The 15,955-nt window shown below is 43.2% G+C and overlaps 1 protein-coding gene across 1 annotated transcript; it reads left to right on the forward strand.

Annotated features, from left to right (window-relative positions):
- Positions 1–740: 740 nt before the first annotated feature.
- LOC124701785 (wall-associated receptor kinase-like 14) lies at positions 741–9,921 on the forward strand. Its single transcript, XM_047233881.1, has 3 exons — positions 741–1,940; positions 7,087–7,161; positions 8,376–9,921. Exons 1-3 carry the CDS (start codon positions 1,154–1,156, stop codon positions 9,665–9,667), a joined length of 2,154 nt encoding a protein of 717 aa, XP_047089837.1. The 5' UTR covers positions 741–1,153; the 3' UTR covers positions 9,668–9,921.
- Positions 9,922–15,955: the final 6,034 nt, after the last annotated feature.

Here is a 15,955-nt window from a genome sequence, read left to right on the forward strand (position 1 = left end):
CTATAATATGTGCCGGGGACAGGTTATCCAGGCAGGATTGAGAAGCTATTCAACTTTGTCGGCGGTGCACAATTTGTTTTCCTCGTGTTCTGTTATCGAGTTTTCTCCTTTTTCTTGAGCTGTCGAGTTTTCTCCTTTTGGTAGTAGCTGAAAAGGTTATGGTCAAGTCAATCAAGTTTAAAGTATGGAGCACTGTTGCTTGAAGTAGCAGCATCAGCCCATCAATTAGCTCATCAGCAACGTAGACTAGGTTACTTAACTTGGCAACCCTACCCCACGAGCGATTTCAATCGTATATGAGGCGGAGACTTGGATGCTTATGCTTTCTCCACCATCCATCTTGCGTGATTAGTTTCAATCCATGTAGCCGCCTTTAGCGGGTACTAAACTACGTAGATCCATCTAATCTAAAGTCACTTGTTAGTAATCTAAGGCCATGAACAAACCCGTTTTTCCCGGGAAAGAAAAATGCCCCAGTTGGTGCGTGCCGTCTTGGCCTGACCGTGGGTCGTCGTCTCCCTTGGGATTTTTCTAGCCGGTTACGTGCGTTGGGGGTCTGCAAGTGCCAAGTGGAGAGGGTGGAACGGGCAGAGGGTAGCTGGCGGCTACCCGAGGCGAGGAGAGGTCTCCGGTCCACGGCCAGAATGTTAGCCGTGGTGTCTGACCGCGATGTACGGGCCTTGTGGGAACGGGTGTCCTTGAGCTGCCGGCAGACGCCGACGACGACGGCGGCTCCACATTCCCATGAATAGACCACCAGAGGAGAGGATGAACTGATCGAGAGTGATTACTTGGATTCCCTGGGCCAAGGTTTGTAGATGCGGCTGGGCCTAGCTAGACGGATAGCGGTGAGCACACGCAGTGCTGGATGGGGCGGGAGGAGCAGTAGGAGTTGTTGGTCGCTGCTCCGAGTTTTAATGCGGGGATTCCTCAGCAATGGACAAAGAAAAATGACACTAGCTGCACGGACGCAACCACGCACCAGTCACCACCACCGGTCCACAACCTCTTCCTTCGTCCAACTCCAGCCGCGCCTTTCTTTCTTTCCTACGCGCCACAGCAGCAACAGCCAGCTTGCGTTGCTTGCTTGACTAGGAATCTGATCGAGATGAGAGAGGCGACTTGCTTGCTCGGAAGTAAGCTAAGCTAAGCCATGGAGATGCGCAGCGCGGCGGCGGCGCTGCTGCCGCTGCTGGCGGCGGTGCTGCTGCGAGCGGTCGCCGGAGACACCAGCAACAGCGGTGGCTGCCAGCGGAGCTGCGGCGGCATGACGCTGCCCTACCCGTTCGGCTTCTCCGGCGGCTGCACGATACCGCTCCGCTGCGACCCCGCCACCGGCGCGGCGTGGCTCGGCGCCGGGCGCGAGCTGGGCATGCGCGTGCGCAACGTCACGGCGCGCGCGCTCTTCCTCGAGCTGCTCCCGGACTGCTCCCGCCCGTTCAACGCGTCCGTCGACGCGCTCTTCTCCCGCACCTACGCGCCCGCGTCCGGGAACACGCTCGTCGTCAGCTCCTGCCGCCGCTCCGGCGCCGCCCACATACAAAACTGCAGCGCCGACCCGCCTGATCGCTACATGAACAGAACCTCCTCCCACTGCGCCGCCAACGAGCCCATCCGCTGCATCCTGCCACCTCGTACTCCGACTGCTCCAAGCAACACCAGCGGCGGCCACCGGTTTCTGAGCAAGCGCGAGGTGCTCGGCTCGGGGTGCGCCGGGCTGGTGTCGGCGGTGAGCTACTCGGACGCGCAGGCGCAGGGCCCGTCGCTGCTGCTGGGCAAGCTGGAGCTGGACTGGTGGGTGCAGGGGCGCTGCGGCTGCGCTCGCGGCGCCACCTGCACGCAGTTCACCGCGCCGACCACGGGGCTGGACGCGTTCCGGTGCAGGTGCCCGGAAGGGCTCGAGGGGGACGGCTTCGTCGACGGCGCCGGCTGCAAAGCAGGTCAGTACCACCACCAGCGATTTGTTCAAGCTCTGTTGTTCAATCGCTTTCCTGTTTCGTCGCTTGATTGTATAGTTAGTAAAATTCTGCGAGCTAGACAACTAGCCAATCAGGCCCATTACTCCCACCCACTCGTTGACCACGCATCAAATCAGCTGCGTACAAAGAATTGGACCATCGGCAATGGCTATCATAGCAATCTTGAACAAGAACACGAATTGGTCATCCCCTGCTTACATGACCCGCATGTTCAGTGAAGGCTCGAAAGGCTCTGCCCAACGACTTCTCTGGTATATATAAATCGGGTTGCTCCGCCTACTTTCATTTTGTACTACTAGTGGAGTACGTTTGAGACTCACTAGTAAGTTTGCACGTGCAACGCACGTCTAGACAATCTGCGTTCATCACACATGACAATCTCGACATGAAGCAATGACTCGTGCTTGTTCATTTCTTTGATTTTCCAATGTGCCTTTCAAAGCGGCTGTCAAGTCAAAAGAAAAGTGATTCTTGTTCGTAGATTCTTGATAAAGAAATTAACATGCTGTTGCTCAATGATGCTCTAAATATGAAGGTTACATATATGCCACTCCATTGTAACATGCAACAATCTTTATAAATAGCTAGAAAAAGGCGGTTCGTATTCAAATCAATATATACGCCGATATAGGTTTGATTTGTGATTTGCAGTAAATGGCATCATTTTAGTTTCTTACATCGCAGCAGATTAAATCTTAGATAGATATATGACCAACTGCTTCATATAGAAATGCATCATTTTCTGAATTACCACAACATGCATGATGCACACATCCATTTACTTTCTAAGAACTCAAATATGTATGTTCACAATGAACAAACGAAATATTTTATCTCAAAACAAACGGTGCTATCTACAATCTGCAAATATATATCTCATATATATACTCGCATATCATTCACATACAGTTTTTGAACTGACCTACTCCCTCCGTTTCAATCTATAATGCCTATAAATTTTCTGCATTTATTTCATAATATAAGAGTAGATCTACGTTTATTTGCAAAGAACCCCTTCAACCGATCAGCTGAATAGCAGAAAATAAGGAAACCGATCTGATCCCGTGCATAAAATCTGGAAACTGATTTATGGTACAACCTCTTATAGGAATTATAGATTGAAAATAAGAGGGTTTTGTGTTAAAAAATGACTTACGCTAATTACCGTGCAGAAAATTTATAGGCATTATAGATTGAAATGGAGGGAGTATCAAATTTGTGTATAGTAATTGATCACGTGTTTGCAATGCTTCCGAGAAACACATGATAAGCCTATATGGACAATTCTTATTCAAATTGGTCACACAAGACATGATTGGTCTTGAGCTGATATGAACACTTGCTTCTGTAATGCTTCTGAGTAAAATATTTTTGGACTGATTTGAGTAGACTTTTGAGAACAGAGGCCGGAATACTCCGCCATTCATTGCCATATCCATTAAGCTAAACAGGAGGTCATAAGTGGCATAAAAACATCAAAGATTGACTGTCATTTCACATAACACTTTGATGTATCTTGGGTAAATTATTACCACTATCCTGCGCTTGCAAGGGATAAGATTCATGGTAAATGAACATATACAATCTCAGGGCATCGAAAAATAAACAACTTCCTATACTGCACCTTAAAAGGCAAGAGAAAAAACCTACGACAATTAATAATGCAGAGTAGATGATATTAGTAAGCATTTTTCAAACCTTAATGGCACATATAAAATTAGGTGAGATGTGTTCACTGCATATCCAATACTCTCAAAGTTGAAGTTGAAATGACTAACTGAAATAGAGAAATAAGGCATAACTATTATATAAAAACCTTAGACTCAAATTTATGCTGAAATAGAATGATACTATAAGTCTGAAACTTGAATCAATATATACATAATCAAGCCTCAAATTATGCACATGGGGCAGTTAAGTAGAACAGATGCGTGAAAGACAAGTAGCAGACTCGAAGACACCCCTCCCTCCCCACACACACACACATATGTCAACAGTAGCACCGGTTTTCTCCTCGAGTCCGCACTCTCCTTCCGTGTCTTCGCGTGCCATCATCAACTGCCACGAGTATCTGCCCTCACACTACCAACACTAAAAAGAACATGAAGATGTGTCCAATTAAACGAAATCAGTTGGTGAGATCGCTAGTCTAAGAAATGCAGTAGTAATCGAGAAAGTTAACCAAACCGAGCATTTCTCTGGTGGTACTCTTCCACGTAATCTAAGAGCCAACTTTTCTTCAACATTTGTTATTGTCTTCAGAAAGCTGGTAGAATATGAAGCAAATAATGATTGAAAATGTTAGTCAAAACCGAATGGTACATCCAGCAGGCAAAATTTAGGCAACAACAAAACTCTCCAATCCGCTAATAGCGGAGGTTGGGCGGATTTTAGTTTCTCAGGTAGTGCACATGGAAGGGAAAGCGAAAATAAAAACACATTACATAATTACCTATAACATGCAGGTGTAATCCAAGCTTATCCTTGTCATTAGCAATTCCCTGAAAATGTCAAGTTTCTTAGGATGTTCTACCTAGTCAGGTGACAATAGAAACCAGACTGCAAATTATGATTTTAAAAGGAACATTCGCAGATTAAACATACAATATATACACTCGCCGAGGATTAAATCTGCAGTTGGATCACACTTGTCATGGGAAACCTAATGCCTCAGTGTATAAAAGAACAATCTACCAATCTATGGAATGGGCATTAACTAAATCATCAACTTGCATAATCAGAATAAATATAATCAGACCTGTACCAAAGACAACATCACAGGCTAAGAAATCTAATATGACCGTGTTTGCCATCTTCTATTCAAAGGTACACATTCATACTCTCCTATACATGTGGGCTTTGTAGGACCGCAATAGGCGCCTCCGGCACCCATTCTTGCATGCCCCATAGAGGCGTAGACAACCTAGCATATTGAGAGTCTGAGACAGTAAAAAGGAAATGATTGCGAGGAAAATGTAAGGATTACTCCATTGTGAGGTGCAGGAGGATATTCTCATGGCGGCCCGTCCTAGAGGCTGACGTGCGCAAAGAAGATCACACAGACCCGGCAGTAAAATAAACATCTGCCAGCTACCTCCTCCCTTCCAGATTACACTAAAAAATAAACAGGAAGTACAAGAAATCATGTTACAGCAAGATAGTGTTAAAAAATTAATATTTAAACTATTCAACTTTGTGCTGTTGTTTTTTTTAGAAGGTTGGTTTAGCCCGCTGATATGAGGCGATGTACAATTTAGCTCGAGGTCACTGCTATCTTCCAAACAGTACAAACAGAAACATGATCAAATGAAGCAGGAGCTTTTCATGGAAGCATATCAAACTGCAACTTTTCATGGTTAAACAATATAGTACTAAGAAATTACCAGTTTAAAAGTTCGAACTGGTGAAGAAAAGGGAATGAGTTGAGAAGCATATCAGGCTGCAGTTTTTATTAAAGCGCACACCTAGACTAATCTTTGTGGAATCATCTTAGCTGTATGTCCTACAATAGCTCCACTGGCTCAAGATCACACAATAAATAGGGACAAAAACACATGAGAGGATGGAGGAACACTTACCCACAACAAAATCAACCCACTCCAGAACACTTCGCTGCAATGGCCGATGAACCCCTCTCTTGACTCCCTCATCCTCCCTGTAGCCCTGGAGCAGATCAAGCGAGATAATTTGGATTGAGAAGGTGACAGACCACCACTTCTTCTCAATCGTCACTGCTAGCTAACCAATCATCTCCTTCCCAAGTCTATCACTTTTCCTTCTCCAACGAACATAAGGATGGTCTGCAAAATAATTTTTTGTTTCTTCAGCCATTTTATCAAACAAGTTGTGTGCGCCTAGAACAAAAGGAGGCAAAAAAAATGTTTGCATCTAAACTCCGGTTGCTGCAACACAAGGAGAAAGAGAAAAGCAAGCAAAAGGAGGAAGGAACTGGCTAACAGACGTGAGGATTTACTGGTCTAACAGACGACCGGGGTGGGGAGCTAGAAACCTGGGGCTCGTGAGAAATTTAGGAAGAATCGACCTGGCAGCTCACCCGTGAGGCACATCCAACGCGAGTTCGGTCCCAAGAGGTGACGGCATGAGGTAAGTCTCCGCCTCTGCTGCCTCCGGCTGGGGTGGCACCGCAGAGGAGGCACATACGGCGGCATGGAGGAGGCCTATGGGCGCTGCGGGAGAGGCCAATTTAGGGGAACCGTTTCTGGGTTGTTCCATAATTTAGGGGATGCGATTTTTTTTTCTTCAGATATTGGCGTGCGGAGATGGTGCTGCGGAATTTGTGGGTGGGGAGAATAGATCATCCTGCGCCGTGTGATGTGAGTTGCCGGACGGTCAAGATTCAATTCTCCAACAGCACTTCGTGCCTTTATAAGTAGTAGAGATAATAGAACACACACTACTGAATTTCCGGGGAGATTCTGTACCTGCAGTTAGCAATGTGGTCCGAACTACGCAATTGGTATTTATATAACTTTGGTGATCAGCAAGCAGTGACAGTCGAGAGAACCTTTGATCCTGGACTAAATTGTGGAAAGCGAAATACCATCTGATACTTCTGATTTGTTGGTGATCGTGATAGTAAATGAGTAGTTCCTTGGTGGGTACTTGGCCTTCGAAACTTTGATGAGCGTTGCCAACCTAGTTCCCCATTCGATTCCTTTTAATTGACTTGGATTTATTATAATTTTACGTTAAATCTGAGTTAATTAAAAGAGATAGGAGGAAGTACTTGCTAAGGTAGTATGTGTCTTCGCAATACTTTCTCCAAAGAATTCACCAAATTGCCACTTAAATTATGCTCAAATATTCATCCGAATAGTAGTTTCAGAGAAGAGTATTTGTGTTTTCGATAGTTTCACCAAAGAGTTGTTGTATGTTCGCAATGCATGAAATGGAGATCTGTGATACCCATAGCCTGTAGGAACCATTGTAGTACAGTAAATTATTGCTTTTCTAGGTGAAGAATTCATCAAATTGCCACTTAAATTATGCGCAAATATGCATTGCTCAATATGTGAAGTGAACTAGGACAGATTGCTCCTCCTTTTCCCCCTTTCCTTCAATCTAACACGTATGTTCAATGCTTCAGTTTCCAAGTGCGATTCTTCCAAATTCTTATCAGCAGATTGTGGCAAGAAAGTCCTAGTCGCCCTTGTCATGGCAGGTAATTTGCTCATACATCCTTTTCTGGAAATACCAAAATAAGTTCCACTTTGTATTAGAAAAGAGGCATACCACCAAAAACTAACTAAGAACGAAGCAAAGTCAAACAGAGGGAAACAATCTAGGTTAGCCTAAGGCAACAGGGAACAGAAAATTGGAATTTTTATACATCCAACTTGCGGAAGCTACATAAACTGGGAGATACATCTCAGATGACGATTAAAAAACAAAGTTTTCCCAAAGCGGTTGGATTGATTTTCCCCATTGCTTCTATATCCAAACAATTCCATCTGAAGAAATATCTCACCAATTTAAAAAATTGGCATTGCTGTAAGATCATACCATTTTCTCCATTTGAAAAAAATGTATTTTTGAAGTGCAAGTCATACTTTTCACTGTACTGCAGTGACACACACTTTTCACTAAATTGCACATGCACTTCTTCACCAGTTGCGAGTTGTACCTTTTTACTACCAAATTGCAAGTTACACTTTTTTACTAAACTACAGTTGAAATTTTATGAGTCGATTGAGATTTAAGAAAATCTGAATCAACTGAAACTATAATTGGATATCTAAGTTGGACGGTTGGATTAAGTTTTCACATTTGCTTCTATAATTGCAAACAGTACCATCTCCAAAACTATCTCACCAAATCGAAATGTAGCATTCTATCCACTTGGCAAAGAATGATGTTATACTTTCTACTCCTTCCTTTCCACAATCCTTTTTGTGAGGGAGTAACATCTAATTTACCTAGGTTTACCAAATATTAATAGAAAACATGGTGGAACTGTTGATATTGACTCAAAGCTACATTTAAAGACTGTAACCTCAAAATGCCGATAAGCTTAGTGAGTTTGACCAAATACATACAAGAAAATATAGATATTTATAAGATTCGATAAATACACTATGAAAATATAGTTCATGGTGGAACTGTTGATATTGACTCCGAAACGTGGCTGAATTTATAATTCGTTAACTTTTTACTAAATTTGATATATAGTGAATAAAATAAAAAAGTGTACTGCTAGCACAGCAAAGTGATGAAAAAGAACAAAAAGTGTACTGCTAGCTAGGCCAGCAAAGTGATGAAAAGGAATAAAAGTGCACAATGAATGAAAATGAACAGATAAAAATAGATTCAAAGGAAGTCTTCAGCATCATTGTTACACATCTGCTAAATTGACAATATTTCGCGGCCGGGCTGCAGGAGTAATCTTTGGAGCCTTGGTGATGGGCCTCACGTGCGTTGTGTGCCACCTGCTCAAGCGCCGGTCCGCGTCCATCCGCTCGCAGCAAAGCACGAAGCGGCTGCTGTCGGAGGCGGAATGCATGGTGCCACTCTACTCGTACCGGGAGATCGAGCGCGCCACCAGCGGCTTCTCCGAGGACCACCGACTGGGCACGGGCGCCTACGGCACGGTGTACGCGGGGCGGCTCAGCGACAACCGCCTGGTGGCCGTGAAGCGGATCAAGCAGCAGCGCGACAACTCCGATGGGCTGGACAGCGTGATGAACGAGGTGAAGCTGGTCTCGTCGGTGAGCCACCGCAACCTGGTCCGCCTCCTGGGCTGCTGCATCGAGCATGGGCAGCAGATCCTGGTGTACGAGTTCATGCCCAACGGCACGCTGGCGCAGCACCTGCAGCGGGAGCGCGGCCCCGCCGTGCCGTGGACGGTCCGCCTCCGCATGGCCGCCGAGACGGCCAAGGCCATCGCGTACCTGCACTCGGAGGTGCACCCGCCCATCTACCACCGCGACATCAAGTCCAGCAACATCCTGGTCGACCACGAGTACAACTCCAAGGTCGCCGACTTCGGGCTGTCGCGGATGGGCATGACCTCCGTCGACTCCTCGCACATCTCCACCGCGCCGCAGGGCACGCCGGGGTACGTCGACCCGCAGTACCACCAGAACTTCCACCTCTCCGACAAGAGCGACGTGTACAGCTTCGGCGTGGTGCTGGTGGAGATCATCACGGCCATGAAGGTGGTGGACTTCAGCCGGGGCCCCAGCGAGATCAACCTGGCGCAGCTCGCCGTGGAGAAGATCGGCAGGGGCTGCGTGGACGACATCATCGACCCGTACCTGGACCCGCACAGGGACGCGTGGACCCTCACGTCCATCCACAAGGTGGCGGAGCTGGCGTTCCGGTGCCTGGCGTTCCAGAGCGAGATACGGCCGTCCATGGCCGAGGTCGCCGACGAGCTGGAGCAGATACAGGTCAGCGGGTGGGCGCCGTCCACGGATGACCCCGCGTTCATGTCGACGACGTCGTCGCTCTGCTCGTCCGCGCCGTCGCGCGGGACGGACAAGCCGTTGGCGCCGGACAGAAGTAGGAGGGAGGCAGTAGCGTCATCACCGGTGAATGCGCTAGTAGCACAGGAAACGGTGAAGGGTGCCGTGGCTTCTTCTCCGGTGTCCGTGCAAGAGAGGTGGTTCAGCGACAGAAGCTCCCCTTCCTCCAGTAGCTTGCTAGGGAATAATAGCTCCCTTCACTGAATTTAGGCCGCGCGCCATTACATTGCTCCTCCTCTCATCGATCGTAGTTAGCACAATTAGAGACGTTCGATTCTCGGTCTCATCTTTGCTCTCCTCTTCTTTTTCTTCTTCTTTTCTTCGTTGGTTCCACTCCACCCAATCTGTAAATGGAGCTTGATGTGGGAGATCTTCTGTAACGAGATGAATAGAAACACTTCAAATCCTCGCGCTCTACTAGGACCTCCATCTGTTGACGTGTCACCGACTCAATCCAGTTCACGTGAAGGATTTTCTTCGGTTGTAGGGGTGTGGCTATTTCCCAGTCAACTGAGAACTAGTTTCGTTCTCAATCAGATGATGTCATCGAATCTCAATTGCAACTCATATTGCAACTGATGACTAGCACAAAGTAAATCAAATGGTATAGGACTTGGCTGAGCATGAAATAAAGCAAAATCTTTAGTCCTCCCTATGTTCCATAATTTTTGTCGCGATTTCAGTGGGTGCTACAAGAGGGTATAGCGAGGCGATCCCCAGGTGGCGGCTAGGGTTCATGTGCCCTCCACCGGATTTCTTCAATATGAGTTTTAGAGAACATTACATACTAAAGCAAAAAATCTCAACAAGTGCATTTCTCTGTAAAAGCATAAATGAGGAGAAGACGGATGACACCTAGCTATCACGGCTAGATCTTAGTATTATTGTTCAAGCTTACTGGTTCAGCTCTACTCTCAGAGGCACATATATCAAAAGAATGGGGCTCGGGCCTGATGCGCCATCTTGCGTGGTCGCCTACGCAGTGTCACCGGGCCGTTGGCGAGCTGGTATTGATCCGGCACTAGAGCTGGAGGTGCCTCAGTTTGTTGCGGGGTGGGTGGTGGTGGTTTTGGCACGTCCACCACCGCTTGTTCGTAGCTATCCTCAGCTTCAACCATGTCGGTGTCGCGCTGATCTTCCACCGGTGATGCATATGGTTGCGGGGCAGCTAACGCCAAACCACACACACACTGTTCTTTCAGCGGATGGCTCCACGGTTGCTTGAATCTGCTGCCTGTGTTTGCGATCAGCCTCGGTCTCCGAGAAATCACCCTGTGATACGTCTGCATTCTCCTGAAAAAAGGAAAGGCATTTGTATTATTTACTACGAAAGACCGCAGTAAGCAGAATATGGTTACTCTCTTTGTTAACTTATAAGACAACTTAGAAGGGAACATTTTAGTTGCACATTAGTTGAAGATAACTCGGATGATGAGAACTGCACTGAAGATACTAACCTGGCAGGCAAGCGAACAAAACAGGGCAAGCTCATCGCGGAGCCAGACAGAACAATTCGTGCAGCGAGGTGCCCCCTGAGTAGGCCTAAAGCGCGGAGACCTCCTCACGGGCCTCAAGTGCACTCCTTTCTGGTTGTTGGTGATGTATGTCTGCAATATGAATGTAAATTAGAAAAGCATATTTACTTGTAGTGGCCTATACAAACATGATAGAAGCAGTATCCCACTATTTGTGGATACATATAAGTGTGATGACTAGTAGTTGGGTCAATACTATCTTGCTACCAACATTTAAATAATATTTTTATCCAAAAATCTAAATATAAAAGCAAAGAAAAAAACATATGGCAGGGTAATTAACTGGACCATCTAGACGTTCTTAGCGTGCTATGAGTGCATGCATGTTAATGGCATGTGCGTCCTTTAAGAAAACGATTTTTTTTTTCCAAATGTAGATTTTGTAATTTTTCTCAACTCTGTTAGCACGATGAAATTGATTATCGACCATCAAACCATTTTGACATTCAAATGATTGTTTAAGGAGTATATTTCTTACAAAAGTATTATCATTTTTTTTGGAGGATTTCAACCCTTACGTATTTTGGCTAAGGACCATGTTGAAGGACCTATTGACTCATATAGTTGGTATTTATGTCTGTCTATTGTGTAATCAAACAACTTTTTGGTGGTAATTACTGGGGTATCGTATTTTGTAGCAAATCTCTCCCTTTTACCACTATAGCCTTTTGGATCCCTAGAATTGGAAAACGTAGTAATAGAAAAAAACATGAGATTGATCTAAGTACACTATATCAAGCTAAACTTGAACAAAGAAATTGCTTGTACTAGTATTTTTTTGGTACTATTCACAATGAGGTATCTTGTTTTTTAAAACATTTGGATTTGTCTCTTCAACTATGGTAGTGAACCCACCCTTTTTCTATTTCACATAAAACCTAACCTAATGTGGCACATTCTAGTACTTCCCGCATCAAGTATGTGAGGTCTACTCATAATTCAAGTCTAATTTTAACATACTTTGATTGACTTAATACGAGTGATATGCCATAAAGACTATGCCATTTGGAACTTCTTTCAAATACAGACTCATGATATATAAATCATACTATTTTATTAGTCAAATTCATCATCAAAGTTAGACTAAAATTTTGAGGAGCCTTACATATTAATTTGGAAGAAGAGATTATTCCCTCCATCCAAAAATAGTTGTACTTCTAGGTTTTGTCTTAATTAAAACTTTTTTTTATGTTTGACCAACTTTGTAGAATAAAATAGTAATATTTACAACACCAAATTAATATCACAAGAAGCATGTTGGAAGGTAGTGTCATAATATAATAATTTCATACTATTTATATTGCTATTAATATCACCTAGAAGTACACTTATTTGTGGATGGAGGAAGTAACAACTAATGTGGTTTGTTAGAGATGCTTAAAAAATGGGTTCTGAAAGATAGAGACACATCTGGGGATTTATCCAGCAGATTACACCCTAGTTGTGTGTTCAGCTAAACTACTGTAAGGTGGGTATTAAAGTCACAATGCATGTAAGATTGGCAAGGTAACTATGACTATGAAGTTTCCAAACAAAAAGGCGTGGTCATACCTGTATCCTGCCCACGTCAAAGTCGAGTTCTAGGTCATGCACATCCTTGACGAGGATGACAGATCGGTGGGCATAGCGGCGGACCTTGAGGAGGCGGTGGTCGGGCTCGTTGTGGGTGCAGTGAGGGCATACCACCTTAGAGCAGTAGAGGCAGAGCATGCTCATTTCCCTGCGGTGTTCCTTGCAAGGCCACCAGAACTTGGTCTGCAGCAGCATGGACAACCACTTTGTGGTATCCTCCTCGTCAGTGCTGCTCACATGGACCACATCCTCCGCCATAGTCTCATCCCCCTTCAAGTACACAAGAAAGATGATCACACAATTTCCAGGTTTCCTTCCAGTCCATCTGATATTTTATTTAAAATATTATTTAAGATGGAGTAATTAAAATGATCAAATGTATTATACTAGGATCATCAATTCATTTTTAGTTCATCTAAAGATGTCAATTTTTTATATATAATTGGTCAAAATTTATTAAATTTGACTTCACAAAAATGAAAACATGGGGTAAACAAGATACAATGAGTATGAAAAAAAACATAGCACTATAGCAGGGGAAGATCTAGGTCCAAGGGGCAAGGCTACCAGTTTTAGCCATGGGTCTAGTGCCAAAAGCCTTAAAGCCCCACAAACAAGAAGTACAAGTGGTATCTAAGAACTTGCCTATACATACCAACATGCCTAATTCATAGATCATGTAAACCTCTCTCGCTCTCCCTCAATAAAACCCACAATGTACTAGAACCAAAAAGTATACGACCCTTGTCCTTAGTCTGGTGCCTTTGCATTCGTAGTGCTGAGAAACATGGAAAAATTATAAAACATATGACTATAATACAAGCCTTTTAATCAAAAGCATCGAGCAAGTATGACCTTCTATTATCGAACAAGGAAGAAAATATATACATATTTCAACAACCAAGTTGTAGCATGTACACATAATAGGAAAAAGTCTCCTAACTATTATTTCAACCAAAAACCCTTAAAATCAATATCAATCGCTCTAAAAGAATTTGTTATGAAAACTGCAAAGTATGCCCAAATACCAGATCTTGGAAACTGGTATAATTTGGTGTTCAGCCAATTAAGTTGGACCTCTCTATTTGTCCATCCCCCTCCCGACCCCCCTAATATTTTCCCTCACTCACTCCCTCTATAGCATAGTTACATGAAAGTTGGGTGCCTTCTAAGGATGCAATATTGGGAGCATGGGAAAGCATATTGCACAACTTGGGTTCAATCTCTAGACAAGAACCATCATAAGGAGTTTAGGCATTGCTTGATTCAAAACGTTGCTAGGAGAATTATGCATTAACTCAAAAGTTCATAACATACAGTAAAACCAATTGATGCCATAGAAATAAGACATCGATTATCAAGGTTTCACGGTACTACGAGGGAACAATGAATTAATTAAAAAGTATAAAGGCACACGTACCATGTTGCTAGGGCCAGAGGAGGATTCGGTAGTAACAATGGTGATGGAGATATTTGCGAGAGCTTAACCTCAAATAATTTGACGCCTTGGAGAAAATAGCACACAGAGATGCCAATGGATTATAAAAGAGGAGAGATGACCAAATTAAGATGGAAACGTGGCATGATATGGGTCTTTAATTGTAATAATATTTTTTATCGGTATAGTTTTCTTATGGTATGATAACTGGATTCCAACAAACTTTGCTTGTAAAAATGAGTCATATGTGCAACAAATTAGATTTTTTACATGCATGCCAACCATTTTTTGGAAAGAACCACAAATTACATGTCATTTTATAATCATTCCAAATGAAGCCATTTTTTCATGACATTTTATTTGAAAGTTTGTGTTATAGTCATGTGGAAAACCTGAATTAAATTTATTGCCATATGACAACATCATCAGGGCTAAACAACACGCCAAGGGAAAAGTCATATTTCCAACAAGCACTTGACGGTCAACTACCAGTAGTGGCTATTCTATGCCCGATGCAGTACTTTGGTGACATATTTGAAAGGTGGAAATTTTGGATTGTTTTTGGCATATGAGCATGTATATACCGACTTTTTCTCAAAACTATAAGGACACCCAAACAAAACCTATATATATATACAACTTGTCAGTCTTCCAACCCTAGGTCTGTTCTAAGTTGGTGATGGCACCATATTCTATAGGATACAAATTCGTTGGGAATCCAAGCACAAAGTGATGTAGCAAGAGTGTTTTTACCACAAGGATGGCTCGAGGGTTTGTATCAAACTCACGGGGAAATACTAGAATTACACTGCTTTTCTTTCCTCTTCTAGCAACCTACAAAACAAAGTAGTGTTTCCTTGTGTCCCCAACTACACCAAGTGGTTGTAAAGTACAATGTTCCATATTAGAATTGAAAACAAGTATAAAGTGTAGTAAATAAAGTAAATATGCAGCAAGTAAAGTAAACTAAATGCAATATGAAAGGTAAACTAAATGTTGTGCAAAATTGAATTGGTATGGTGATGGTAGTGGTGTAAACTTTATGAAAGAACTAATTGCAAGTGTGATAAGTGTTTTTTTTTGTATTTTCATATTAACTAAGTGTTGAAATGTAAAAGGTATGCAAATGTAAGTAATAAAAGGTGTTTCTTGTGATTAAAAATGGACCGCTTTCATAGTTTCACTTATCTACTCTCTTTTAAACATGATTAAATCAAAAAGTTTCAAAGAAGGCATTATATAAATGTAACTTCATTATCTGTTTGATAAATATTCATATGGGCATCATGTCCTATGGTTGATATGATGCAACACATCCCACTAACAATCCTATAGTAAGAGAAAACTCCACAAACCAGATTTATGATAAACATAGTATTTCTTTTTTTCTATGAAATGATGTTGAATATCAAATATGCTACCTCAAAAGATATGTGATCACCAATGTTGTTCACTTGGTGATAGTAACACATGCATTCATTGTCCCTAGTGAGGTAACAACAGAAAGGTAAAAACCATTGTAGTACCTACATTTTCTTGTCATTGTCCAGTTCCATACTGCCATGTTACTCCAACTAATGCACACGTTCCACCTCTCATGCTCTACCATACTAGTTGGATCAAGAAAATTATTCGAGAACAACAGGGTACATATTATACATGTACACATATATCAAACACAAACTAAAAATTGTAATTTGAAATACCAATCTCATAATACCAATGACATGATGCAACAAGGTTACAATCGATGGCCACAATCATGAGGGCAGATCATGTGACTCTATAACATTGAATGTTTCTTTGACTCGGAAAGAAGCAGAAAGTCCCTTCGAAGAGGGAAGCAGAGATAAACACATATGAAACAATTAGGCTTCCAAATATTATTACCCAACGTCATGCTTAAAAATATTTTATCCCATCAAAGAACAATCAAAATATTTCATG

The sequence above is a fragment of the Lolium rigidum genome, chromosome 3, assembly GCF_022539505.1.
Source record: "Lolium rigidum isolate FL_2022 chromosome 3, APGP_CSIRO_Lrig_0.1, whole genome shotgun sequence".
Taxonomy (NCBI): Eukaryota; Viridiplantae; Streptophyta; class Magnoliopsida; order Poales; family Poaceae; genus Lolium; species Lolium rigidum.